We start from the raw sequence: 27,208 nt of genomic DNA on the forward strand, positions 1-27,208 counted from the left end.
AGCAAATGGATTTTAAATCACTATAGAACATAATGATGAAAAGATTGACATTTCCTCAGCAAACAGCCTCCAGGTCCATATACAATTAAAGAAGTAGGCAAGTGTTATTCCTCTACTAGTCTACCCTTCCCAGGATAAAGTTTATGTTCAGGCCTTTGGGATGATTGGAATTTGACCTCTTTTTGGTGTTTGTATATCTGTTTTATTTTATTTTGTGTGTTCTTTTTAAAACTCTCTCTGCATCTAATGACATTTTTGACCATTATTTTTTATCGGTCTCTCATCTGTCACATCTCTGTCTGTCTGTCCGTCTCAGTATGATCAATTGTTTTACCTTGAAATTTAGAAACTGCCTTTTACAGGTTTGAAGTATGCACATTCCCTTTTTTTCTGTCTTTCTCTATATGTGTATGAAACAAAGAAAAAACTGGATGCCCAAGAAAGCATACTCCGATGTCTTTGAAACCAAATAAAATATATAATTTTTATTAATTATATATTACAGACTTTAACAGTGTTTGAAGTATAGCAACTTTACATAAAAGAACTGAAGTATAAACAAGAGCTTTCTGTTTGCAGATGGGATATCTGGTAAATTAAAAGCACAGATAAGGCATTAAATACTGGGCTTAGTTTCCATGGAGTTTGCTCTTTTTCCGATTCTCTGGGTATTTATTAACCTTAGTTGAATAGGAATGGGCACATGGTGTGAGGGGAGTGCTGGTCTGGGAAGGAGAAATCTATTGGTCTAGTTATTTCCATTGGATATCCTAGATTCTTCATCACAGTATCCACGTTAGAATATAGCTACTGCCCTCCTTCTAGTTCTAGCTGCCCAAGAGGCCAGGCCAGAGGATCTCCTGAGCTCTAGAGTTCTGAACCACATTTGATTAGGGCAATCTTGGGTCCTAAGTCTGGAATAAATATAGTGAGCCATAACCTCCCAACTGCCTCCCAACATGCTGCTTAAGGAGGGGCAGACCAGCACACAGAAATGGGGCTGACCTTTCCACGTGCTGATATTAGGATTGAGCTGTCGATATTCCCTATGATTTCCAGTCTGGCCACCAGGTTCTTAAAAACAAACGAATGAATGAATCAATCAATCAATCAATCAATCAATCAATCAATCAATAAAAGAAATAGGACAACTGATCATATCTTAGTACACTTTATAGGGGCTTGTATATTATGTTCATATTAATTTGGGAAGATTCCTTTCAACTCTAGGATTCCTTGATTCTTCTGTTCTCTTACTGGCTTTACCATGCTTTGTTTGCAGAAATATGCTATATTTCATGTGTAGGTGACTGGTTTTCACAGATGGAGTAGGGGGGAAATGTATGCATTAGAAGTAAACCAGCTCAGAGAGCTGAGTATCATAACTGATTGTCCCCACAGAAGTTCCCATTTCTTCCCTGTGGGAAAAGAGGAAGAATTGTAGGGATCTGGTGCTCTGGAGGGAGCTGATCACAACCATAGGTACAAAATGAAGTATGAATTTTCATAGATGAATAAATGAATGAATGAGTGAATAAATGATTGAAAAGCTGCTATGCCAAGTTGCTGCCCTCAAGAAGTTGATATAGTCAATTTGTTTATTTATTTTGCTTGACTGCACTCATTTGTTATCAGGCATGAATTTGAGTGGGGACATTGAGACATTGATATAAGAGAGAGAGACACAGACAGACAGACAGACAGACACACACAGACAGACACACAGACATAGGCTAAGCTTTCATACATTCCTGGAGGAAGGTAGAGAAGGAATAGCACAGAGGCTAAGAATATGCCTTACTCAGTTCAACTTGAATGAAAGGTGGCATAACAAGAAATTCCTAGCTATATCAGGGAGTGTCTTCTGTGAGGGAACCGTTCAACAAAGAGCCTAGGGGTGGTAATAAAATATATCTGTACCTACTACCTCCTTTCTGTTATAAAAGATACATTTTATTAGTCAAAGCCAGTTATGTAGGTCCTGACGGTAACCGGGCAACTATTTTTAAAGCTCTCTTCAGATAACATAGGTTCAAAGATTTTGGCTTGAGAGATTCGTTTGAGGTTATTTAGCACCCTCATTTTATTTTGTTTGATTATTTTTATTTTAATGACAAATTTCCACATAAGTTTTCTGAAGTTATATGATCTGGATTGTCCTCTCTCCCTTCTTCCCTCCCCCTCCTGGAGCTGATCAACAACAATTTGGGTTATACATGTATTATCAGGGAAAGCATGTTTCCTTATTATTCATTTTTATAAGTGAATAATCTTATAAAACTCCAACCCCAAATCATATACCCAAATAAACAAGTGATAAATCATAAGTTTTCACCTGCATTCCTACTCCAACAGTTCTTTCTCTGGAGAGGAAAGCATTCTTTTTCCTAAGCCCCTCAGAATTGTCCTCAACCATGGCTATTGCTGTTAGTAGCAAAGTCTATCACAGTTGATCATGCCACAATATTGCAGTTACAGAGTATAATGTTCTCCTGGTTCTGCTTATTTCACTCTGCATCAGTTCATGCAGGTCTTCCTAGCTCTTTCTGAAATCATCCTGTTCATCATTCTTATAGCACAGTAGTATTCCATCACCATCATATACCACAGTTTGTTCAGCCATTCCCCAATTGATGGGCGCCCCTTTATTCTGCAGTTCTTTGTTGTCACAAAAAGTAGCTCCCCCCTTTTTATAGATTTGGAAATGGAGGTGCAGAGAAATCAAGTGGCTTGCCCAAAGTTGAATTTTAGTGGTCTAATGATTTTATTGGCATCTTTGATGTCAAAATCGATGTTGTCAAACTCAAAAAGAAGTGGGGGCTTAGGGAAGCTGGGTGACACAGTGGATAGAATGCCAGGTCTTGAGTCAGAAAGATCTGGGTGCAAATCTAACCTCAAGACACTGCCTAGCTAGCTGTGTGACTCTGAGGGAAAGCCACTTAATTCTCATTGCCAGATCTTGCCCTTCTATCTCAGAGTGCTCCTAGAGACTCCATATTGATTTAGAAAATCACATTATTAATATTATCTAACCTTCATTGTCTTTTAATTTATTTTTTAAAAGATGTTTCAGGATTACTTTTCAGCCTGGTTTGGGTGTACTCGAGAGTGTTGTCAATGTTGTGCGTTTGACACCTTGTTTTAAGAAAACATAGAGAGCATGATACAGTGTCAAGAGCTCTGAATGGAGTCAGCAATCCCCTGCTCTAATCCTGGCTCTGTAAAATGAGGAGCTTAGATGACTACAAAGGCCCATTCTAGCAGTAGAGCCCATGAATATGAAATGTCTCAGTCATCCAGTTCAGCGAACATTTATTAAATGTCTACAAAGAGCACTATTCTGGGTTGTATATTAGAGGGAAAAAAAATAGATCACATTTACTTATTGTGCTTTGCAGTTTACAAAACAGTTTATTCACAACCCTGTGAGGAGTTTGGTAATACAAATGTATTAACTCCATTTTTTTTCTCATAAGAAAATGGGCTCAGAGAAGTGAACATAAGCCCTCAATTATCTCGTACTTGTTAGGTTAAATTAGACAAGTTTAGTTAATTAAATATATAGTTAAAAAACAAACAATATTCCTTTTCCAGTTAAATATGACTATGAATAAATTTCATTGATATGATGAAGTCAAGTCTTCCATTAGTGCTGAGCCCAGCCTGTCCATATAGGCTCTTCAGTCAGAGGTGATTCTTTTCCATATATTTTGATGATTTTGCCCCCAGTATCTCTGCTGAATAATATAAGGACTCAGAATGATTTTTAAAATAATTTTTTTGATATTTTGTTTTTTATGTCATTAGAATTTCTCCTTCTGCCTTCTTTTCTCCAAAGCTATTCCCTATAATAAATTATTCATTAAAAAAAAAAAAAGCCTTTATCTTCTATGTTAGAACTGGTAGAAAGTATTGGTTCTAAGGCATAAGAATGATAGGAGGTAGGCAATTGGAGTTAAGTGACTTGCCCAGGGCCACACAGCTGGGAAGTGTATGAATCTAGATTTGAACCTAGGACCTCCTGACTCCAGGCCTGGCAGTTTATCCACTGAGCCACAGCAAATTACAAATAGTGTTTGTAAAAGGAAATAAAAGAGGAGGAAGAGACAGAAAATTTAGCAAATCAAATTGATCCTTTGAAAAAATGTGTAAGAGTCAATATTTCATAGCTATTGACCTCTCCCATTTTTAAAAGGAGTTGGAGTAGACCTATCTTTTCTTATCCTTCTTTGGGATTAATGTTTTTTCTTTACAGTATTTACTTTTAAAACTCTATCCCTGTCCAGAGAAAGAACTGTGATAGTAGAAACACAGAAGAAAAACAACTGCTTGATCACATGGGTCGATGGGGGTATGATTGGGGATGTAGACTCTAAATGATCACCCTAGTGCAAATATTAATAATATGGATCATGACACATGTAAAACCCAGTGGAATTGTGTGTTGGCTATGGGAGAGGAGGGGTGAGGGGAGGGAAAGAACATGAATCATGTAACAATGGAAAAATACCCTAAATCAATCAATTAATTAATTAAAATTTTCCAGATTAGAAAAAGTAAAAGCTACAATATTCACTTTTAATTGATTTTGTGGTTCTTCCCATTTATATTCTTATAATTTACTTGTATATTTTTTTCTTTGTTTTGCTTAATTACTTCACTCTGCCTCAGTTCATTTAGATCTTTCCATGATTCTCAGTATTCTTTACATTTGTTAACTTACAACATAGTAATAATGTTCTGTTAAGATTCATGTGCTGGGGGCAGCTGGGTAGCTGAGTGGATTGAGAGCCAGGCTCAGAGATGGGAGGTCCAAGGTTCAAATCTGGCCTCAGACACTTCTCAGAAAATCAGAGAAAGGAAAACAGAACAATATCCTAAAGATTTTTATAAATTGATTCCATTTTAATAGTATTTTAGGCACAGCTACGTGTGAGGTTTGACTTAAATAAAAGGAACAATTTGAGTGAAAGATATTTGTTTGCTTGCTAATATTAGTCTGTCTTCTCACATTCCTATCCTTAGGGTAGTTCAGGTGCCAATGAATAGCAGAAAGTTGGGTGGGAAGCTTTCTGTGTCCTGTCCAGCCTTCTGGCACCATTTTGGATCCAGATGTGCTATACTTTGGGGTAATGAAAGAATTGGCAACTGGAAGGTTTGATATACTGAAAGTTACTTCCCCCTCCACTTTTCCCCACAATAGCAGCAAAGACTGATTTTTCCACATTTCTTCATTGCCAGGCAGGCATGGGAATTTTTTAAACCCCTGTATGCATTGCCTCCCCTCACAGGAATGGGTCTGAAAGAGGTGGATTGGAATAAATTCAAGAACAGTAGCAGTAACCTGCTATTCTCCGTAGCTGTTATACTACCTTTTTAGAAAGAGTTTGATATTAGAAAACTCTCAGACTTTTTTTGTTTCCTGTGACTCTGTTATAACACTTAGATTTGGATTGGGTAGAAAATTGTCCTTGTTCAATGGTTATCTAAATGAGACTGTAGGGAGAGATTTAAGGATCATGGACTGACCCCATTAGACAGAATTTCCCCCCACTTCCTTTGAGCACTTGAGGTTGCCAAAGATGTTTCATTCAAAGATGAGTGATTAGTAATAGAAGCCACAGAGTATACTTGTTTGTTCCTATCTGGTGTAGGTATATACTTCATAAGAGTAGCTCTATTTTCCTTTTCCTTTTCCTCATGAAAAAACACTTCCTCTCCCCTGCAATACATAATTTAAAAACAGTATAAAAATAGAAATTGGATCTGGGATCCTCCAGTTTTTAAGCCCCGTTACAAAAAGGTTTAATGTGATTTTCTTTCATATGGTGGCAAATTAAAAAAAATATATTAATAAAATTTTAAGGAAATTATTTTTAAAAATCTATTTATTGTTGGCCAGTTTAAAAATAGATACCTAAATACTACATGGATTAATGGATTTATTTTATAATAAAAGTATAGAAAGTTTTTTTTGTAGTAAACCTTTAGATGGCAGTATCACTCACTGTTAATCACTTTTAGGGAGTTTTAAAATTCTCAGACCAATAGAATATTAAAGAGAGATGAGACCTCAAAAATCACCCATTAATTCAATAGATGGATTCTGTTGAGATTTAGAGAATTTAGAATAACTTGTTTGAGGTTACATTGTTAGTTAGTAGCCCTCAAATTCTTCCTTAAGTTAATGTCTTAGTGTTTTCTGTGTTACACTTGGTTGTTCTTTCTGTTCATTTAAAATGTTTCTTTTTTGCTGTTACTAATATAGTTGTAACCTTTCTGAAATTTTTATTGCCACTGTTTTTATTTTTAAGTAATTAGTAATCCTTGTAACTTGAAAGGGACAGTCAGAATATTGATCTTTAAGTATTTTGATTTTTCATAAAAAATGGAGGGTGGTGGTGGAAAAGGAAAGGCATTAAATACTTATAGAATCAGAAGCAGGGAGTGGCTCCTCCAGGGCAAATGTAGTTAACTTCCAAGAAAATTGCTTTTCTCTTACCCCCCACAATTAGGCTTTGCATCACCAGTGGGATAAAATGCCCAGAGATAAAATGCGGCTGCTGTGTACTGAAGTATTTGGGGTGTGTTAATGGTACACAGTGTCTTCTTGCAATCTTCATCTCCTGCTTCATAGATACCAGACAGCAAATAATCTTCATTCAGGGGGGAAAATCGTTCTGAATATAGGAGCCCTCACTATGAACTGTCCAGGTTTGAACTTGTCAAAATCACCCACTTTACATGCACTGAAGGCAGCTTTAGGAATGTCACACAGAAAATTATCGGCTTTTGTTTACTGCCAGAGTTTACATTCCCAAACTGGACTAATGTGGTTTCTTCTCTGGCAGCCTGACTGGACATTCCCCGATTCCGACTGAAGTGGTTGGTTGTGGGTGGGGTGGGTTGTGTGTGTCTGGTGGTGGGGGGAGAGTAGCATTTCCTTTAGACTTATTTGGAACTTGGTGAGGGACACATACTGTACATTCATTCGGGAGCTTTGTTTGCATCTGGAAAAAATTAGACACCCATGGATCTTTTCCACTGCAGGTCCAATCAGGAAGCCCAAGTACGTGGAGAGTCCCCGTGTGCCAGGAGATGCCGTTATAATACCATTGAGAAAAGTGTCAGAGTCAACAGAGTCCAATCAGAATGGTAAGAGTGTATTTCCAGTGCTTTTTTTTTTTTAAACACAACAATAATCTCCATTTCAGAGAAAGCTATTAAAGTAATTCCAATGTCTTTTAAAAGGAATACTTTCCTGGACTGTCTGGTTGTCATAGGGAAGGTTTTCCTGAAGTAGTTACTGAGAACTGGTTATCTATGTACATTTTTGAGTGGGTGTGTTGGTGAATGAGTATGTGTGCATTTGTTGAGCTCTAGTTATCCTCCCACCCCACTCCTCCTTTGCTGTCTTCCAACAGGGATAAAAAAAAGTAACTGTCATCGAGAGTAATGCTTTTGTTTGCAACCAGCCCTTCCTTCCCCATGTAAAAAAGTTCAGTCTTGGAGAAAGAAGGCTTTTATAGCAAAGGATCAAGCTTTCATTAAAGTGGACTAGGTAAAGTGAATTTAGATTTTTAAACATCTCCTAAATCTTTAAATAGAACCAACACGAGCCTTTTAATAGTAAGGAAGAGAAACCCTCCACATGGATTTAATATGATACATTGAAAATTGTTTTATTTGTATTTTTTCACCCCCCATGGCTGTAAATTTCTGGAAGTATGTTTAGCTAACATTAAATGAAGTCATTGCACATACTAGATTTATTAATAGCATTCTTCATTCTTTTGATCTGAATCTTAAGAATTCACTTATTAATTCCTATACAGGTCAACTTTACTTTATAAAAATAACTATTTAAAAAAAAAGGCCGTCTGTAAATTGATTTGGCACTTGTAACATATTTTTCCATGATAAAAAGTGCTATAAGTGATGATTGAGTTTATAAGCTAGCCCATTTGGTCTATTTAGTTTTGTAAAATGGAGAAATTCATAATTATTGTAACAGCCATTGTGAGGATTAAAATAAAATAATTCATCCTATGTAGATGAATTTTTTAATTCATTACTTTTGTAAACTAGAAATCTTAAAAATAATATTGTATGTATTAATATATTATCTATAAAAATAACATTGATGATTAGATCTATAGTCTAACCTATTGGAATATGGTGCCGTTGATTAAAACTTAACCTCCTGGGGTCTTAGATTTAGAACTGAGAAGTTCCTTAAAGATCAAGAGTAAAATTCTCTCATATGAGGAAATAGGCCCCTAAGGATTAAATGTGGTTTGCCCAGAGTTAACTAATGGAATAATTAGAATTCAGGTCTTCTTTACACTTAAATTCAGTGCTCTGTCCACTATGTTAAATTGCTTCCTATAACCATTTATTTAAAAAAAATTCTCATTAAAAAATGAGATTCTCTATTTCACTCATTCATTCATTTGTTCATTGGTTTGTTCATTCATTCATTTATTCACTCATTCATTTACTAATTCATTCATTTATTTAGCTATCTATTTATTCATTTATTCATCTATTTATCTATATTTAATCATTCATTCATTTATTTATTTACATGTTTATTTATTCCCTTATGTATGAATGTATGTATGCATGCCCTTAGCTCACCTCACCTTTTGGAATCAATACTGTGTATTGGTTCCAAGGCAGAAGAGCAGTAAGGGCTAGGTAATGGGGGTCAAGTGACTTGCCCAGGGTCACACAGCTGGGAAGTGTCTGAGGTCAGATTTGAACCTGGGACCTCCCGTCTCTAGGCCTGGCTCTCAATTCACTGAGCCATCCAGCTGCCCCATGAGATTCTCTATTTTAGATGAACATGTGAATACAATGCACCCCCTGGACATAACTATTCAAGCAAATTTGGGAATCCTCTGCTACCGGCAAAAGTGCTTGTTGGAGAGGGTGGATATGGGTGCCCCAAGCCCAGAAGGGTTGGGGATGGAGTAAGGAAGAATGGAAGTGGAGACAGGGAAGAGAGTGAGGATACTGGAGTGGAACCTAGGAAGGAAGAGAGAGGACTAGTGCTAGGACCCCTTGCTTGGTGGGTTCAGAAGATGAGAGAGAAGGCACTGGTGGTAGGAGAGCCACTGAGATAGAGAGCATCAGTTTTCTTTTTCATTTCTTTCATCCAGTAGAGACACAGCCGTGTCTGTATTATTAAAGTATCTGGGACTGTCTGTATGGGTGTCTATGAATATTCTGCCCTCCCCCTCCCATATTTATAGATATCTAGATAGAGAGATAGCTGTAGAGATATAGATAGATAGATCAATAATGTATAGGAACAGGGAAGAAGGTAGAAAACTTGAAACATGTAAGTGAGTATTAACAGCGCCAGTTTCCGTGTTAAAACCTCTGAGTTCCGTGTTGGAACTCTTCTAGAATAAGTTACATTGCCCTTAACCTCTTCTGTTTAACCAGTGAGTCCCATTGGCCAGGCAGCTGCCAGATGGGCTATCTCAGACACCATGTGCTTCCCTGCCGATAACAGTTCTTAATCCCTGCCTGGATGGGGAGGCTGCTACGGAATTATTCACCGTCTCTAAAATGATGCCTTTTAAAAACTCCAGTGGAGACTATTTTCTGCAGTTGGGAAAAGGGACGATTCCCCCTTGCGGAGTTCTCTTGCTCTCTCAGAATCCCAGAATGAGTTCTCTTTTCTTCTTTGGGGAGGTAGGTCCGGTCTGAAGTAAGTTCAAGTGCATATGTGGCCCCAGGCCAGAAGTGTTGTTAGAGGAGCCCAGGGCTTGCTCATGTGCTTTTCTCCTCTCTTGAGAACTGAGCCTTCTGATTCAACATCAGCTATTCCCACTTGTAACCGAGCCCCAGCCCTGACATGACTTATCCTTGAAGCGCCAGAAAATGTCTTTGTACCCAGAACAAAAGAAGCAAACTCTTTTTCTCTTTCCTTCTCCCCACCCTGTATCTCTGAATGGGAAGGAGAAGTTGAGTGGAAGGGGTATCGCTTAAGATTTAGGAAACCATTGTGGCTTTTATAGGAATGAGGTCATGCACTTTGGGACGAAGGGAAACATCATCAGAGTGATCTGTAAAAAAAAAAATCAACTCAAGAGGCATTTGTGTAAAGGAATTGAACATGACACTCGTGGTTAGTAATCCTTGTAGAATTTTGAACCTCAGTGGGGTTAATTAATTTTGCCATAGATGAAAATAAAGTCTTTACATTTAAGTCGTTGTACCTGAAGAAGCATCAGAAGAAGAAAAAAAAGAAGAATTTGAGATTTAGACCCAGAAAGACAATCATGAGTCAACAAAACAGTTTCTATTTAATAGGCAGTTATTAAATGCCTCTCATATTCTAAGCACCTTGTTGGTCCTTAGAGAAGGTTTTATAGGAAGATAACCACTGTAGTTCTTTTTTCCTTTGGTGAAACAAAAATGTTAGAGTAATCTCTAAAAATCAGCTTTGCGTCTTAGATGAGAATTTAGTATTTTACTTTGGACAAGGGGTAGTTGCGATACCTATTTCCAGAATGGATGGATCTTTGTTGGATACAGATGAAGCTCAAAAACTTAAGAAAACCTACCCTAACTTAAACTACCTGTGAAATATACTGACTTGTGAAATATGAAGCCTGATTATGTTTTTAGATTTATCTTAGTCTAGTGAGTTGCCTCTTTACTTTAATTAATTAATTTAGAATATTTTCCCATGGTTACATGATTCATATTGTTTCCTTCCCCTCCTCCCACTCCCTCCCATAGCCAGCGAGCAGTGAATTGCCTCTTTCTGAGGTTTTATTGTGAAATAATTGACTTACAAAAAAATAAAGCTAATATACTGGTCAATGGATGGGAGAAGGGCTGGAGGGAGGGAAAGAACTTGGAACTCCAAATTTTTTTAAATGAATGTTAAAGTATAATTAAAGAAAAATAAAAGGTCTTGGGGGCAGCTGTGTAGTTCAATGGATTTTGAGCCAAGACTACAGATGGGGGTCCTGGGTTCCAATTTGACCTCAAATATTTCCTAGCTGATTTTCCTAACTATGTGCCTACTCATTATTGCTCCTTCTGCCTCAGAATATTGATTCTAAGATGGAAGGAAAGGGTTTAAAAAAAAAAAAGCTTATCGTGCTTGTGTTTTCCTTTAGGAACACCTTAAATGTATTCTTCTTGAGAGTCATCATATGAATCCAAAAGGCACATTAGTGGTATTCTAACCCAACTTCTTCATTTGACAGATAAAGAAGAGGAGACCCCAGGAAGTAAAGTGATCTGTCTTCTTTTAGACATATAGATTCTAAGCACTTAAAATCTATACATAATTGATGCTTAGTATTAAATAATATTAAGCATACATATTCTCTAATGATGATATAGACATTGATAAGAAGGTGCAAACATAAAATCTTGGTAAGACCACTGGCTCTGGAGACAAAGTTCTGTGTTCAAATCTTACCTTTGATGCTTGTGACTTGTGCAGACAAGCCATTTAAATCCTTCCAGGGCCTCTGTTTACTCAAATGTAAAATAAAGTCTAAGGTCCATTTTAGTTTCAGATCTTTGATTTTATGGAGTCTTGAGGCAGTTGAAAAAAGTATTCGTGTGAAAGAACTGGGGAGGGGAAGAATCATAACCCATCCAAATAAGTTTGTTTATTGACTATAAAGATATAACTGCTGTATAGTTGAAGAAGGAAAACCCCCCAAGTAATTACATTTAAATATGTATGGAAAGCAGATTAGTTTGAGTAGTTGATCAATTGGGATTATGGTGGAGTGTGGGGTGGATTCAAGGTGAGGAAATAAAATAGTAGGGTGTTGTAGGATCCAGGCTAGATATATTTATAACCTAGACTTACAAGGTGATATTGGGATTGGGCTAATTCCCAAGGACATTTTATTTTATTTTATTTTATTTTATTTTATTTTATTTTATTTTATTTTATTTTATTTTATTTTATTTTATTTTATTTCATTTCATTTTATTTCATTTCATTTCATTTTATTTGTTTGTTTGCTTGTTCATTCTTTCATTCATTGTTTGTTTATTTGTTTATTTATTTAAAAAACAAGCAAAAACCCTTACCTTCCATCTTGGAATCTATACTATGTATTGGTTCTAAGGCAGAAGAGTGGTAAGGGCTAGGCAATGGGGGTTAAGTGACTTGCCCAGGGTCACATAGCTGGGAAGTGTCTGAAGCCAGATTTGAACCTAGGACATCCTGTCTCTAGGTCTGGCTCTCAATCCACTGAGCTACACAGCTGTTCCTTAAGACCTTTTATATTTTTTAAATTATACTCTAACATTCATTAAAAAAAATTGGAATTCTAAGTTCTTTCCCTCCCTCTAGCCCTTCTCCCATCCATTGACTAGTATATTAGTTATACTGGTGAAATTATTCAAAATATTTCCATATTAGCCATGCTGTGGCACTCACTGATGTTGTGACTAGAGAGCTGCCTCTGTGACCCCCTTCCCAGTACCCTAGCGAGCTCTCCAAAACTGCAAGTTACAGGCAGTGTTGACTTGCATTGATAAGTGTCAGTTGAATATACAATTGGAATCACTGGTCTAGCCCCTGTTCCTTTTGTTGACATACAGAATGATTCAGGAGTGTTAGTTTGGCTGTAAGCTATTAAGTTATTAAAGCTTTTCTAAGACTTTTGAGATGCCCTGTCTACACACATCTCCACAATAGAATGTAAACTCCTTGAGAGCAGAGATCATGCCATCTCTTCTCTTTATAACTCCCTGCCACAAAGAATCAATTTAATAAATGCTTATTTATTGATCAAAAAAGAGAACTAGAAAGAGTCATTAGATCCATCAGGAGAGGCATCACAAAACTCCTGGGGCTCATTAGAGTGGTGGGGTTGCAAGCCAGGTAGTAGGTGTTCAAGGAAGTAGTAGGTGGAAAGTGAAAGTCATGATTAGATCATATGTTAAATTTGATCGTGAAAGGAAGGAAAGTTTGGATAATTGTTGGGATAGTAGGGTTTATTTTTTTTTTTTTAAGTTTGAACATGTTTGAAGATAGGAGGGAAAAGATCTATGGAGAGGAAAAAGGTTAAAGGTGATGAAGAGGTAGAAAGGAATGGACACCAGAAGATAAGTAGAAGATTGTGTGTGTGTGAGAGAGAGAGAGAGAGAGAGAGAGAGAGAGAGAGACAGAGAGAGAGAGAGAGACAGAGAGAGAGAGAGACAGAGAGAGAGAGAGAGAGAGAGAGAGAGAGAGAGAGAGAGAGAGAGAGAGAGAGAGACACAGAGAGAGAGAGAGAGACAGAGAGAGAGAGACAGAGTGACAGAGAGAGAGAGAGAGAGACAGAGAGAGACAGAGAGAGAGAGAGACAGAGAGAGACAGAGAGAGAGAGACAGAGTGACAGAGAGAGAGACAGAGAGAGACAGAGAGAGAAAGAGAGAGAAAGAGAGAGAGAGAGAGAGAGAGAATATCCTCTTTTCTCAATACTAGAAGGGAAGGATTGGAGAGTGGATCTTACTCATATATGTTGAGAAGATTGTATAAATGAGAGAGTTGTATAGGTTGTTTATTATTATAGTCAGCATTATATAATCATCATTACATGATTAAACTAATTTTTGTAATTCAGGCATGGTCTTTTACCTGTTTCAGAAAGGAAAGATGATGAATGTTCTATATGAAACAAACAAACCCCTTCCAACAGCACATTTGTAGTAATAGGATGTAAGATTAGGGGGGAATATTCATTAAAAACTATTACTTGAAATATTATTATTCCTAATACTTTGTGGAATATTGGAGAAGGGTTAGGGATTGAGATCTATTATTCTCATGCCTTTCCATGCTAATACTGAAGGTGAACCTTTCAAAGTTTACCTAGCTAGTTAAGATGTTTATTATTTTCTATTTGTAGTAGAAGCAAATTATTGTTTGCTATGAAATAAATGGGCCATGACTTAAAAACAAAACAAAACATTAGAAACAACCTGGTGCAGACATTAATTAGTAAAGTAGGTTCTACCGTACTTTAACATTACCTACAGATATAAAAAGAGTAATTCAGAATTTTCTGGTAGGATTTTTATTTTATTTTTTAAAATTAAAAATGAGGACTTAGGTTTTCAGCTTTCCAACTCTTCAGCTAGCTTCAAAATAGAGAACAGGAGAAGAAAATATTCAACATATTTCTATCTTGTTACTAATGCTTATCACTGGTGAGCCTGCCTTTACTAAAATAGCATCTTCACCCAACAGCCCTTCCCTTAAACTGGACTGAAAAGATCACCATCAGAGAAAAAGATGGTGGAAATTAGAGATACATTGAATGCATAATTGAGTTGACCTAAACCAAGGAATACAGAAAGAGAGGACAGTAGGAAGAAAGAGGATGGGGAGCCATCAAAGGGTAATGGAGCTTTGGAGCTAGGGTGGCAGGTGAGGATGGGGTATGTGGAAAGGATGAGAATCTTCTTGAAAGAGTAATGCTTTGAAAGGAGAGGAAAAATAGATCTAGGTGCTGAAAAAAAGATCTGTGAAATGTTTGCTCTGGTACCACAGAAGGTTTTTGATGGTTTTGTGCTAATGAGTAGATCCCTAGACGGGAAATATTAATTTTTGTGCCTATTTTCACTTTTGTTATTTAAATTTAGGTTTTTCATATGTTTTCCAGAAGAAAAATTTGGTATTTAATGATGATTGGACTTGATTTACAAAGAGTCTTGGATTCCCTACCCCTAGTTTTTGCTCTAGGCTGAATTGCTGAGCAAAAAGAGGCAAGTGGGTTTCTGTAGAAATACAGATGTAATAAAACAATAGATGCATGTATGTTTTGGAACTTGAGGGCCCTTAGAAAACCCTAAGTGTGGCAGAGATGGCAGCTTTGTTTGTCAAAGCAAATTTGATGATATCAAAGGTTCCCCAAGTTGTCCCTCCTCCTCTACTTCCTCCCAATAGTTGCTAACCCAGAATATTATCTGGCAAAAATCCCATGTAATACAGGTTGTACCAGAAATGGATAATTCTGGTGTAGAGGTGTGGCCAGATAACTGTGCAGTGACTGAGTGTATTATGTGGGAGGGTCCTGGAGAAAAGGGCAACAATGAAACTATGCCTCCTCTTCTTACACAGCCCACCTAATTCGCCCTCTTCCCACTCTGCTGTGGCCTGACACTGCATATTGGTTCTGGTCCATGATTTCCAAGTGGGTGCCCCTCTTATCTTGGTGAGGCTCCAGCTGAGGACTTGGGAGAGTGGGTAGAGGGAAATGGTACTGATCCTGTTGTGAGGTAGTTTTCTCTTAGGTGTGCCTGGGCTGATGCTGATTTGGCGCGACTACTTCTTTTATACACTTTATATAGAAGCTGAATATGGGTTAGTGACCTTTTTCCTTGCCAAGGCAAACTCCTCTACATACAGGAGGGATTCCCATTCCATTTTGTCTTCTTCTGCAGATTTCCTCCTCTGTCATCCCTAGTCTTTCATTAATATGCATTTGTGCCTTATCTGCTTTCCTATTGACTACAAACATTCCTATATCTGTACCATTCTCAAAAAACCAATCTAGATCTGTAACTATTGTCTGATGTCTCTCCTGCCTTTTGAGGGGCTAAACTTCTTGAGAAGAACATCTATAATAGATATCACTACTTCTTTCTCTTTTATTTTTTTCTTAACTCTTTGCAGTTTGGCTTCCTAATCCAGTCAACCAAAATGGTTGCTCTCTGCAAGCTAACAAAGAATTGTCAGACCTAATGGCCTTTTCTCAATCTTCATTCTCTTGGATCTCTCTGCATTGACACTGTTGATTCTATTTATGAAACTGCTCCCTCCTGGTTCTTCTCCTGCCTATCTTACTGCTCCTTCTCTGCCTTCTTTGCTGGATCTTCATCTAGTTCTTCTCTGGTAACAATGAACGTCCCCCAAGGCTTTTTCCTGGGACCTATTTTATTCTTTGTCTATATTATTTCACTCTGTGATTGGATCAGTTTCTGTGGTTTCAGGTAGCCCATGCCTGTTGCCTTTCTCCCTAATCTTACATTTCCAACTGCATTTTATACCCCTCAATGTGGATATACAGTAAGACCTCTTCAAATCCACACGTCCAAAACTAAATTCATCTTTTCCCCAACACTTTTCCGTCTTAACTTCTCTATTATTGTTGAGTATCACTATTCTCTTAAGTCATCAAAGCTCATAACTTGGGTGACCTCCCTGACATCTCACTCTCTTTCACAGCTATCTCCCATCTGTTTCCAAGTTGTCTTGATTTTACCTTTCCCCTATTTTTCCCATATGCCCCCTTCTCTTCTCTGATGTTACCCTCCACCCTGGGGCAAGCTGGACTATTGCGATGGCCTGCTGCTTGGTGTTCCTTCCTTGATTCCCCTTCCATTGTATTTATTCTCTACCCATCTGCCAAATCTGTCTTCCTAAAACGTTCTGTCTAATGAGCTCCAGCAGCTCTTTACCACCAGTGTAAAATTCTCCATCACCTGATCTCTTCCTACCCTTTCTGTCTTTTCACACCTTACTCCCACATCCATGTACTCTGTGACCAGTGACCACTGCCTCCTCATGTTCCTTATACAGGGCTTGTATTTGCTCATAGTTCCCTACCATGAAATTACTATGTTTATGTAAGTATGATTGTGTGAACACATACACGCCACACAATTTACTATTTACTTATTTGCCCATTTAGTGACTTCTCCACTTGGAATATAAAATCCTTTAGAATAGCACCTTTCAGTTTTGCCTTTGCATTTCCAGCCCAGTGCATGACACACATGTCCTTAATAAATGATTATTAATGAGTGAATGGCCTGGAAAACAGATGGACTTCAAGGAATATAGCACTTCTGTGCCACATTCTGACTTTGCAATCCACTAAAACCCCCTGACCTTTTTCAGACAAACAGATCTCCATCCATACTTTTAGCTTTTCCACTTGATAAAGTTCAATTTTTGAACCCAAATGAAGGACAACATTTATTTCTATTAAATTTCATTTTATTAGATTTAGTCCAATGTTTTAACCTGTTGAGGTGTTTTTCTCTGTGGAAGGGGGCTGATTTTGCAAACAAATTTATTAGTTTTACATCATCTGTGAATTTTATAATCATGCCTTGAGTACCTCTTTTTGTACCAACTGTAGATGAGAATGTTAAATACCAGAAGGTTGAGGGCATATCTATCCTAGAGACTAGAGACCAGCATCCTGGTTAACTGCAGGTTACCATTTCTGAGGCTCCCTGATTGTACTCTGTTGCATGCCCCACATTTGTTGGTCCTTGACTGAAAATGAGAGAGGCAACCTGATATAGTGGACTTTGACATGGAGTTTCAAGACCTGTGTTTGAATCTGCCTTCTGATGTTTGTGATCACTAGGTGACCATGGGCAAGTCACTGAATCTCTCAAAGTTTTCATAGTTTTTTTACCTAGGAAGAAACCATCTTCACAAGATTGTTGCAAGGAGAGTTCTTTGGCAAACCTTAAAGTGCTATGTAAATGAGCATCATTATTTATAGGATTATTCATTGTATCTTTCTCAATTCTTCACCCTTACCCAACAATTGACATCATTTAAATTCATGGACTAGAGAAGAGTAGGTTATCCTGATGGATTGGGGCAGGAGGAGCAGGAATAAAAGAAATCGAAATTGATGATCTGGTTAATATTTGTGTGTTGCTTACTATTCTTCTATTTTTAGCAAATGGTATTTTATCAATATAATATCTCATTCCTTGGTGGATGTTGACTTAATGTAAATGAGAAGTGTTGTGGGGTGAATGTCATTCTGGTGAGGTTAGCCATATTTATGTTATGGTTTTGGACACAAGGATAATTGTCATATCTGAGGTTTAAATTCCATAGCTAAAATTCATTTTGAGGAAAAAAAACCGAGTGACACATATTTAGGGAATACTTGAAGAAACGGAATGCTTTTGAAACATATCCTGGCATGCTCTTATAAAATATGCTCTGATTATTATTTTGTACTGCTCAGAAAATTCCACTATGAGTTCCTTCCTTCCTTCCTTCCTTCCTTCCTTCCTTCCTTCCTTCCTTCCTTCCTTCCTTCCTTCCTTCTTTCCTTCCTTCCTTCCTTCCTTCCTTCCTTCCTTCCTTCCTTCCTTCCTTCCTTCCTTCCTTCCTTCCTTCCTTCCTTCCTTCCTTCCTTCCTTCCTTCCTTCCTTCCTTCCTTCCTTCCTTCCTTCCTTCCTTCCTTCCTTCCTTCCTTCCTTCCTTCCTTCCTTCCTTCCTTCCTTCTTTCCTCCCTCCCTCCCTCCCTCCCTCCGTCCCTCTCTCTCTCTCTCTCTCTCTCTCTCTCTCTCTCTCTCTCTCTCTCTCTCTCTCTCTCTCTCTCTCTCTCTTTGTCTCTGTTTCTCTGTCTCTGTGTCTGTCTGTCTGTCTTGTTAAACCCTTATCTTTTGTCTTAGAATTGATACTAGGCGTCAGTTCTAAGGCAGAAGGGCAGTAAAGGCTAGGCAATGGGAGTTAAGCGACTTTCCCAGAGTCATACTGCCAGAATTGTCTCATGCCAGATTTGAACTCAAGTTCTTCCACTCCAGGCCAGGCTCCCTATCTACTGTGCAGTCTACCTCTTCCACCCCCCCACCCCCACCCAGTATTTATTTTCTAACTTAACAGAGAAAACTAGAAAGACTAGAACTTAATTTAATTCTTTAAAAGACCAAATTGCATCAACTGATTTAGCACATCCTCCCCCCACAACAGAAGGTAAAGAAAATTGAGGAAATTGGACAAAAACTTTTGTTTATAACTAAGGTTATATGTTTTGGGGGATGCCACTTGGGTACTGGTCCTTTAGGGTATAGAGCATTCCCCCCCCCCCCAAAAAAAAAAGGCATTTTGTTGCGTCTTATTTCTTAGGGCAGATTTCCTTGACAATAAGAAGAATCCCTTGTCTCAAAGTCATTCTTTTTTGGCAATCTTATTATTTTACAATGCAAATACTTGTGCTAATAATAATAGTTTCCATTTATATGGTGTTTTTAGGTTTGTAAAACACTTTATTTCATCTGGCCTTTACAACTACTCCGTGAAGTAGGTGCTGCTTTTCTTTCCTGTTTTATAGATGAGGAAACTCAGGTTGAGAGAAGTAAGTGACTTTTTCAGGGAACTATAGCCAGGAAGTGTTTGAAACCACATTTGAACTTGGGTTCTCCAAATTTAGCTTGGTATCCATTATTCCACATCTTGCACAAGCAAGTGGGTTTCACATTAATGTAGTGACCACCTCCTTTTATTTAATGGTACTATGAATAGCACTTTTACCTCAGCACCATGGCTTTCCTTCTGCCTCAGGGACCACTCCTTTATCTTATATCTGATACTGCTTCTGTAAATATGCTCCAGTTTTACTTCCACTAGAGTAACCTGCAGAGTTTTGGATTTTTACTGATTTATAACCATTTTCCCTCAGCTTTCAAAATAGAAGCTACTTTGGGAAAATTGTACCTCTCCAGGTTAGATATTGAATTTAAATGTCTGCATTTGGAGATGCTGCCTGTTAATTAGAATGTATTGCTACCTCAAGGACAGCCAGCATTGTCAAACTATGGTCTTTTTTGTAAAGACACACAAAGATGCAAGGACCCACTGCCGTTGTTAATGCCTGCATGGCAGCCAGATGTGGCACCAAAAGTCTCTTGACAGAGGAGAAGGCTCATTGTTTCCTTTTCTTTGTTACAGAAGCAAAACCAGACAATGAATCGAGCTGTTCGCCTGCAGCTCAAGAACTGTTGACGAGGCTGGGATTTTTGCTGGGAGAAGGGATCCCAAGCACCGCACACATAGCCCTTGAAGAAAAAAATGAAGCCATGGTAATGATTCCTGTGGAAGAGAATTCTCTTTATGCATTTCCTCCTTGTCCTCATGTGGGGATAGCATGTTTACAAAATTAGTTCTGTGTTTTATGTATTGAAATGAATTTCAACAGTTGGTTGCTTTAAGGCAGTTAGATTTGTGTAGTGAGGTTATTTGGGGGAAGGTGGTAGGGGGCACAATCTAAGAATTAATTTATAAATTAACCTTCTTCCTGCCATCATTAGATGGTAGCTGCAATTATTTAAGACAGAATGACTTCCTGTCCCCGGTGCTATCAGCTTTATCCTATGCTCATTTTGCTCTCACGGCTTTGTTGCCATCCCTCCTATACCTTTTTTGTTTAATCTGTGAGATTTTTTTTTTTAGCATAGATGGGGTGATTTATGTGAGATAGAGCAGAGACAACATATGATTAGATTAAATGGTTTCTCTAACGAGAGAGTACTCCTACCTCCCCAGAACTGCGGTGCGCGCAGTTTGTTTCATGATGTGTGCTTGTGAATAGAAATTAGTTCGATGCACCAGCTCATCCTCTGCAAAGATGGCATGTGTTGATTGAGATCATGGAGTAGCTTCATCCTGGACCCCATAAATCTTTAAGAATGAAATGCAGGTTTCACTGTGAGTAAAACATTAAAAAAACAAAGAAAAAAAAACACCCTGAAAAGAGTTCCCAGGATTTCAGTACAGAAGTCAAACAACCATTAATACTGCTGTAAAATGTCTAAATGAAAGCAAGTCTTTTGGGTAGTTTTATTTTAAAATATTGAATTTCCTTGAAACTCCTTCCAAACCTCTTCTTTTTAAGACAATATGAAAAAATAAGAAAATGCAAACAAAAGGTAAAAACAGGTTCAGCTTTTAAAATGTGAAAGATTTAAAATCTACACATTGATGTTTACATCCCAAATTTTAAAAGCTGTTTTTAGTGGTCTTTGTGGAAATGATCTTTGATTTTTTTTCCATTAACTCATGTTAAATGAAAAAAAGGAAGCCTGATATATGATGCTAACTATTCATTCTGTTATCTCACAGTGTACTGCTCCTAGTCAAGGAATCAGCCCTTGCTCTACTCTAACGAGCAGTACGACATCACCTAGCACCGACAGTCCCTGCTCAACCTTGAATAGCTGTGTCAGCAAGACAGCAGCGACCAAAAGTCCCTGTGGGACCATTAGCAGCCCTAGTTCCACACTGGAAAGCAAGGACAGTGGGATTATAGGTAAGAAGCTTAATCCATGGTAATATAATGGTTTCATGCACATTAGCCAAGGAATTACCTAGACACTCTATAAAGAAGTAGGTTCCTTCCTTCCTTCCTTCCTTCCTTCCTTCCTTCCTTCCTTCCTTCCTTCCTTCCTTCCTTCCTTCCTTCCTTCCTTCCTTCCTTCCTTCCTTCCTTCCTTCCTTCCTTCCTTCCTTCCTTCCTTCCTTCCTTCCTTCCTTCCTTCCTTCCTTCCTTCCTTCCTTCCTTCCTTCCTTCCTCCCTCCCTCCCTCCCTCCCTCCCTCCCTCCCTCCCTCCCTCCCTCCCTCCCTCCCTCCCTTTTTTTCCTATCCCACCTTCCTTCTTCCCTTTCTCTCTCCCTTCGTATTTTCCCAGATTGCATTGTTTGCCAAAAGAAAAAGTATGCCATCCCTCTTTTCTTTGTAGACAGCGTTCCACATATAGCTTACAAAAGAGTTCCTAGTCTTTGCTTTCTTTGGTATAACATATCTCCATTCTGATTGTATAAAATTTCACAAATCAAATCTAAGCTGTACAATCTAGTCAATCTTCATCTTTTTGTACTCTTCACTCTGATGTCTTTTTGGATACATGGAATCCCACTCTGACATCAAATGAGAGCATAATATGACAAGAAGACTTCTGAGTCTCAGCTGGTGTCCCTGCTTACGTCAAATAACATTTCATGCATCAAATTCCACTGTGACAGAGGAAACTGATAACCCTTCAAAGTCTGTTCTGTTGAGATCTGACCTTCATTTGGAAGCTAAGATTTCTGGAAATAAATAAACTACAAAAAGACTTACAGAACCTGGGAATAAAAAGGGTTTAAAAGATCAGTTTCTTAATCCATACTTGACCACTATCTAGTTGTATGATCATGGGCAATTTTGTTTACTTCTCTAGAGTTCCTAATCTATAAAAAATAGTAACAATAGCTGGATTTTATATAATGCTCTACAGTTTGCAAACCATTATATATATATATATATTTTTTTTCAGGTCTTCCTTTTAAATCTTATGCTGTATTCATTTTTCTACTTTGATACATTAGACTCAATAATCTTTAGGGTCTCTTCCAGTTTTTTGTTTTATGATTTTAATAATAATACTATTCTAGGCAGGCTAGTGTCTTTCCTCAATTATTTCTGAGAATGTTATGAATATGGAACGCTCTGTTTGACATTCTTAATATCAGTGCCATGAATATATAGCAACAACAATTTAAACTTAAAAAAAAGTAAACCCTTTATATGTATTTTTCCTTTTTGGTATTATTTTGAAGATGTATATTCAAGTTTGTTCCTTCTTTATTGTGTATATAATTGAAGGCAGTTAGCTTGGAGTTGATTTATTAAATTTTCTGGGAATAGTTGTTGATGTTGGGTCTCATAAACATCTTTAAATTAGTTACTTAGCTTGCAGAGAACGGACTTCCACCTGGCTCTTACTTGATTGAAATCTTCTGTAGTGCTGTTGGACTTGGTGGCACATTTAAATTGTTGAGCCTAGCATCAAGCCCCTTCACCAGTCATTTTCTGTGAATGTCTCTGTTGTCAGTTTACCACCTGCTATTTAGTCTAGTTATACTAGACTTCTCAAAGTCTTTTTGGTTCTCACACTTCACCAAGCACAGGACTTTCTTACTTCCACTATGTCTGCCAAATTACTTTCTTTACCACATTCAACACTCTTCTGAAATCTCATCTCCATCAGAGATCTTTCCTGATTGTTCAAACACTTTGTTCAAATTGTCCCATGATACAGTTTTTAATCCTTCTTCTAAACTGAGATGACAGAAGGTTCAGAAATATGGTAACTCTGTAGCTGTTCTTTTGTCCTGAGTATATAAAGGATGAGAAATATTATATCTTCTGGTACAACCTAACAATGATTGCCTTAATCCTAATCTTTCAACCTCCATTATTCACTTTTATCAATCTTCTGTTCAAATATCAAACCTAAACAGTAAGGGAAGTACAAGCATAATGGCTACCCTCTCTGACCTGAAGAAGCTTAACATTTATTTTGTTTAGTCAAGAAAACTGATAAATATTGATTAAGTGCCTACTGTGTGTTAGGCACTGAGCTAAGTGTGGCTTAGAAAGAAGTCATGCAGAATTTCAAAATAGGGCAACTTCATAGAGTTACTTTGGAAGGAATCCTTTCATATCTCAGGACTTGAGTTGTCAAATGTAGTTAAAAGTTGAATGTCAAACTTCGGATTATTTACAGCTGTTCTTTCCCTTTTTATGGACATTGTGCCTTTTTAATGCTGCCATAGATGAAAAGTTAGACAATTTCAGTTCCATTTCAGAGGATAGAGTGATATGGGTGGTCTCAACATGAAGTACTAAGAAAAATGAGACAGTTTTAGGTCTGGAAAGAGCCTTAGAGACCTTTTAGTAAGTAGTACAGTAGTTCTCATTTGGTTTCATGATCCTTTTACACTTTTAAAAATGATTGAAGACCCTTTCAAAGAGCTTTTATTTAGGTTGTATCCATCAATATTTACAATATTCAAAATCAGACCGTCTAGAACTATTTTAGAATAGTTTTCACCCCCTAGAAAGGTCTCTCTTAGAGTTTTGTAGACCACGTTTTGAGAATCATTGATCAACTGGTCCAACCACTTCATTCCACAGTTAAATTGATGCCTGCGGAAATTAAAAAACTCAGGGTTACCCAGCTAGTATGTAGAGAATTAGACTATACTTCAGTTTGTTCATTCCTCCCTCCCTCCCTCCCTCCCCCTCTCCCTCCCCCTTCCTTCCTTCCTTCCTTCCTTCCTTCCTTCCTTCCTTCCTTCCTTCCTTCCTTCCTTCCTTCCTTCCTTCCTTCCTTCCTTCCATCCGTCCTTCCATCCGTCCTTCCGTCCTTCCTATTACAAGGCAGAAGAATGGTAAAGTTTAGGCAATGGGGGTTAAGTGACTTGCTCAGGATCAAACAGCTAGGATGTGTTGAGTTCAGATTTGAAACCAGGACCTCCTGTACTAAGCCTGGCTTTTTATCCACTGAGCCATGTAGCTGCACGTCAACCTAATGTTTCTTGAAACAAAGGCCATTATATATCATGTTGCTTAGAGCACTAAGTAATTCTGTCAAATAAAACTTAAAATATTTAGCTTCCTTCCTTTGGAAAATGGAATCTTCTTGTAATTTGGACTGATTAAGTCCTTACTGAGAAGCTAAATAAACCAAAACTGACCTATATTTCAAACTATGTGCAATTAGTAGATGGGGAAGGGTCAAATAGAGTATAATGTTAGAGATACTTTCCTATTCTACCAAATTTATTTTGTATTAACTGATAGAACAGCTATCAGAAGGGAGGGAGGGAGAAAGAAAATGGTAGTGTCAATGAGGACCTGTTTTCATGAAGTTTTCTGGTCCATAACCTTTAGTATTCAATGAGAATCGCACATTTTTGTCTTTTATGAACTCCATTCACAGTTTAGAGTAGCATTCAGTTTACATTATAAGTAGGGTTTATGGATCACATTTAAGGAGAGTTTTAAACAGTATTAACCCACCCTTGAAAATTGCATATTCTATCTTATAATTTATAAAGATGGTTTGCATTGTGTTTCTATTTCATCATCTCAATTATTCTGGGCCAGAAAACTCTAAAATGGGAAATCGCTGCTGCTACACCCCAAGGCTGCCTCTGCCTCTTGGAACTTTAATACAGTAGCCAGTCTCCTCTGATCTGCTTCCATTGAGTTTGACTTAATGGAGGTGGAACAGATTTTTGTCTTTAGAAGCAAACTGAATAGAAGGCCTGGGCTAGGGGCCAGTGAAATGCTTTCCTGGAAAACTGCCATTTCTTTCAGTGTGGAAAGACTTGAGTTTGAGAACTTCCTCCACAACGTGCTCCCCACCCTTCCTCTCCCCCTTTTAAAATTATTATTATTTTAACCAGAGGGGAATCCTCATTTATCATATTTTAGAAAGCCCAAGTTCTTCTGATATAAATATCTTTAGAAATGTAATAATTCTGTCATGAAGAAATACATTCTAAGCTGGATAAGATTAAATGAATGCCTTATGTATACTTTTTACAGTCTTTAATTCTTTTGATATCTAAAATTACTGGCATTACCAAAATGAGTGCCTGATATTTTTAAGTTTGCCATATTAAAGCCTTGACATGTGATACCCAGCTGAACCTAAATATTTTATGGTAGCTATTTAAATAAATTGCTTTGCAAAGAAATTTACTTTATAAAGGAATTTCCTCCCTGTGTAAGCATATATAATTTTTAAAATAAGATATTTCTTTGAGTATTGCTCTTTTTTTATTATCCCTGAAACCAGTAAGAACCACATAAAATGTGCATCCATAGAGAAATTGTTTATAAGTGTGCATCTATGAGCACTTGGATGGATACATGATCATGATGCTATGTGTACTCTCTCTCCTGGTACAGATTGAAATTCCTGTATAACTTTTTGTCATTTGGGATTCCTGTCCATGTCTTTCTGTAAATCCTTCTTAGAGAAATTACCCAACATCTGGAGGCCTTCATTGAGTTCTGTTCATAGTCTGATGGGTACCAGCACTGCATTCAATCTGTGTATATTCATTACATCTTCACCAGATGTCTGTCTGTCTCACCTTCTTTTCTAATCATGCACATCCTTGATAATATCTTTTAGGCCTCTTCATCAGAGTCATCATTTATCCTGTACTGCTATCTACTTACACCCACCTTGTGGATTTCCATTGAATCTCTGCCTGGTTACCTCTGCCTGATTCTTCTGAGGTTGTGCTTTTCCCTCATTAACTTCCAGGACTTCATGGGGATAATATTGCATTTTATGAAAAAGCAATTCCATGCAGCAAATAGCTCCAAAAGTGTCCTTGAAAGTATTATACGGTTTCCAAATCAAATCTGAATATTGCTTCTAATAGGGTGTGTGGCTGCATGGACATAGCTTCCAGTTTGTTTTTCAAATATGGATGACTAAACCAGGCTCTTTAATAGTTGTCCGTCTTATTTGGGAGACTGTGCTTTGTAAAGCATACCTTGTTATCTGCTTATAGGAACATCTGGAGAACATCCGTAATCTATTTTATTTGTCCTTCAGATGGACAACATCTGTCGTGACCTGGATAATTACAAATATGAATATAAAAAGTACATGGAGGATCTCTGTAAGAAAAATGAATGTAGGCTTTAAAAGAGTAGAGCTGAAAATGCTTATTTGCATAGTCTCTAGAATTCCAGATGGAGGATTTTTAAAAAAGTATCACTTAAAGGTGGCCATTTCCCTACCCAAAGTAGAAAAAAATTGGAGGAGTTAAGGCTATAGTAGACAAATCCGGATAAACGTTCCAACTACATAAAATAAAAGGTTTGTATTCAATAAAAACAATTTTAGTGGAAAGGGAATTGAGTTAGGGTCTGGAGAGGACCTGGCTGCTAACTGGAGACAGAAGACTTATCAGAGTCTCTCTTTTCTTGGAAATTCCTTGGTGAAATATCTTAGTGGAGTTATGAGAACTTCAGTGAAATGAGGAGGAGAAAGGAGTCAGGTGCATCTCAGTGGGAAGTGACTGCTTTTTTCCAGCTTGGGAAAGTCAGCGTCAACATAGAGCAGGTGTGTCTGCCTGCATGAATTGGGTGTGTTGTGTGACTGAGCTGGGATTTTAAGCACCAGCTTTACAGAAGACCATGTCACCGTGAGCCTGAAGGTGCTCAGAGCCTGAAAGGGTAATTCAGAACTGACATCTTGGCTGACTTTTCCTTTTAATTTTGCCGTGGGTCCCTCCTTTTTTCTGCTTTCCTTTCCTTACTTTGAAATTGGAAGAGAAGTGTAATTTTTGATGGTGGCACGCCTCTTAATGTTTTCTACAAAAGAGGCCAGTGTTTTAGTAGATGATACTGATGCCCTCGTTTAATGTACTGCTGGGCTTAAGCCAGGATTGTGATAGTTTCTTTTTCATTAACAGTTGCTTTGGGCATTAAAAATGTGATCATTTACAGAGTGTTTCCCCCTTTATTCTTCTCTTCAATTGGATTTCATTTTGTGATTATCAGATGAAAGGAATTTTAAAATCAATTGTGGCCCTCTTTTCTGGTAGGTTTAAAGCTTTTGCTCCTTAAGATTGGAAGGTATACACTTGGAAGTAGCATTGTGGATTGTATAA

General features: G+C 37.7%; 1 protein-coding gene across 3 annotated transcripts in view; it reads left to right on the forward strand.

Moving 5' to 3' along the window:
- Nucleotides 1-27,208, forward strand: part of TANC1 (tetratricopeptide repeat, ankyrin repeat and coiled-coil containing 1) — a 290,552-nt gene that overhangs the window by 169,413 nt on the left and 93,931 nt on the right. For 2 of the 3 annotated variants that reach the window (XM_056793909.1, XM_056793910.1), the window contains 3 exons: nucleotides 7,051-7,155; nucleotides 19,694-19,824; nucleotides 20,864-21,050. In XM_056793909.1, the coding sequence (XP_056649887.1) occupies nucleotides 7,051-7,155; nucleotides 19,694-19,824; nucleotides 20,864-21,050 (423 nt within the window). Of the gene's footprint in view, nucleotides 1-7,050; nucleotides 7,156-19,693; nucleotides 19,825-20,863; nucleotides 21,051-26,669; nucleotides 26,772-27,208 lie in introns of those variants that run through there. The other variant, XM_056793911.1, reaches the window with a different exon arrangement.

The sequence above is a fragment of the Monodelphis domestica genome, chromosome 4, assembly GCF_027887165.1.
Source record: "Monodelphis domestica isolate mMonDom1 chromosome 4, mMonDom1.pri, whole genome shotgun sequence".
Taxonomy (NCBI): domain Eukaryota; kingdom Metazoa; phylum Chordata; class Mammalia; order Didelphimorphia; family Didelphidae; genus Monodelphis; species Monodelphis domestica.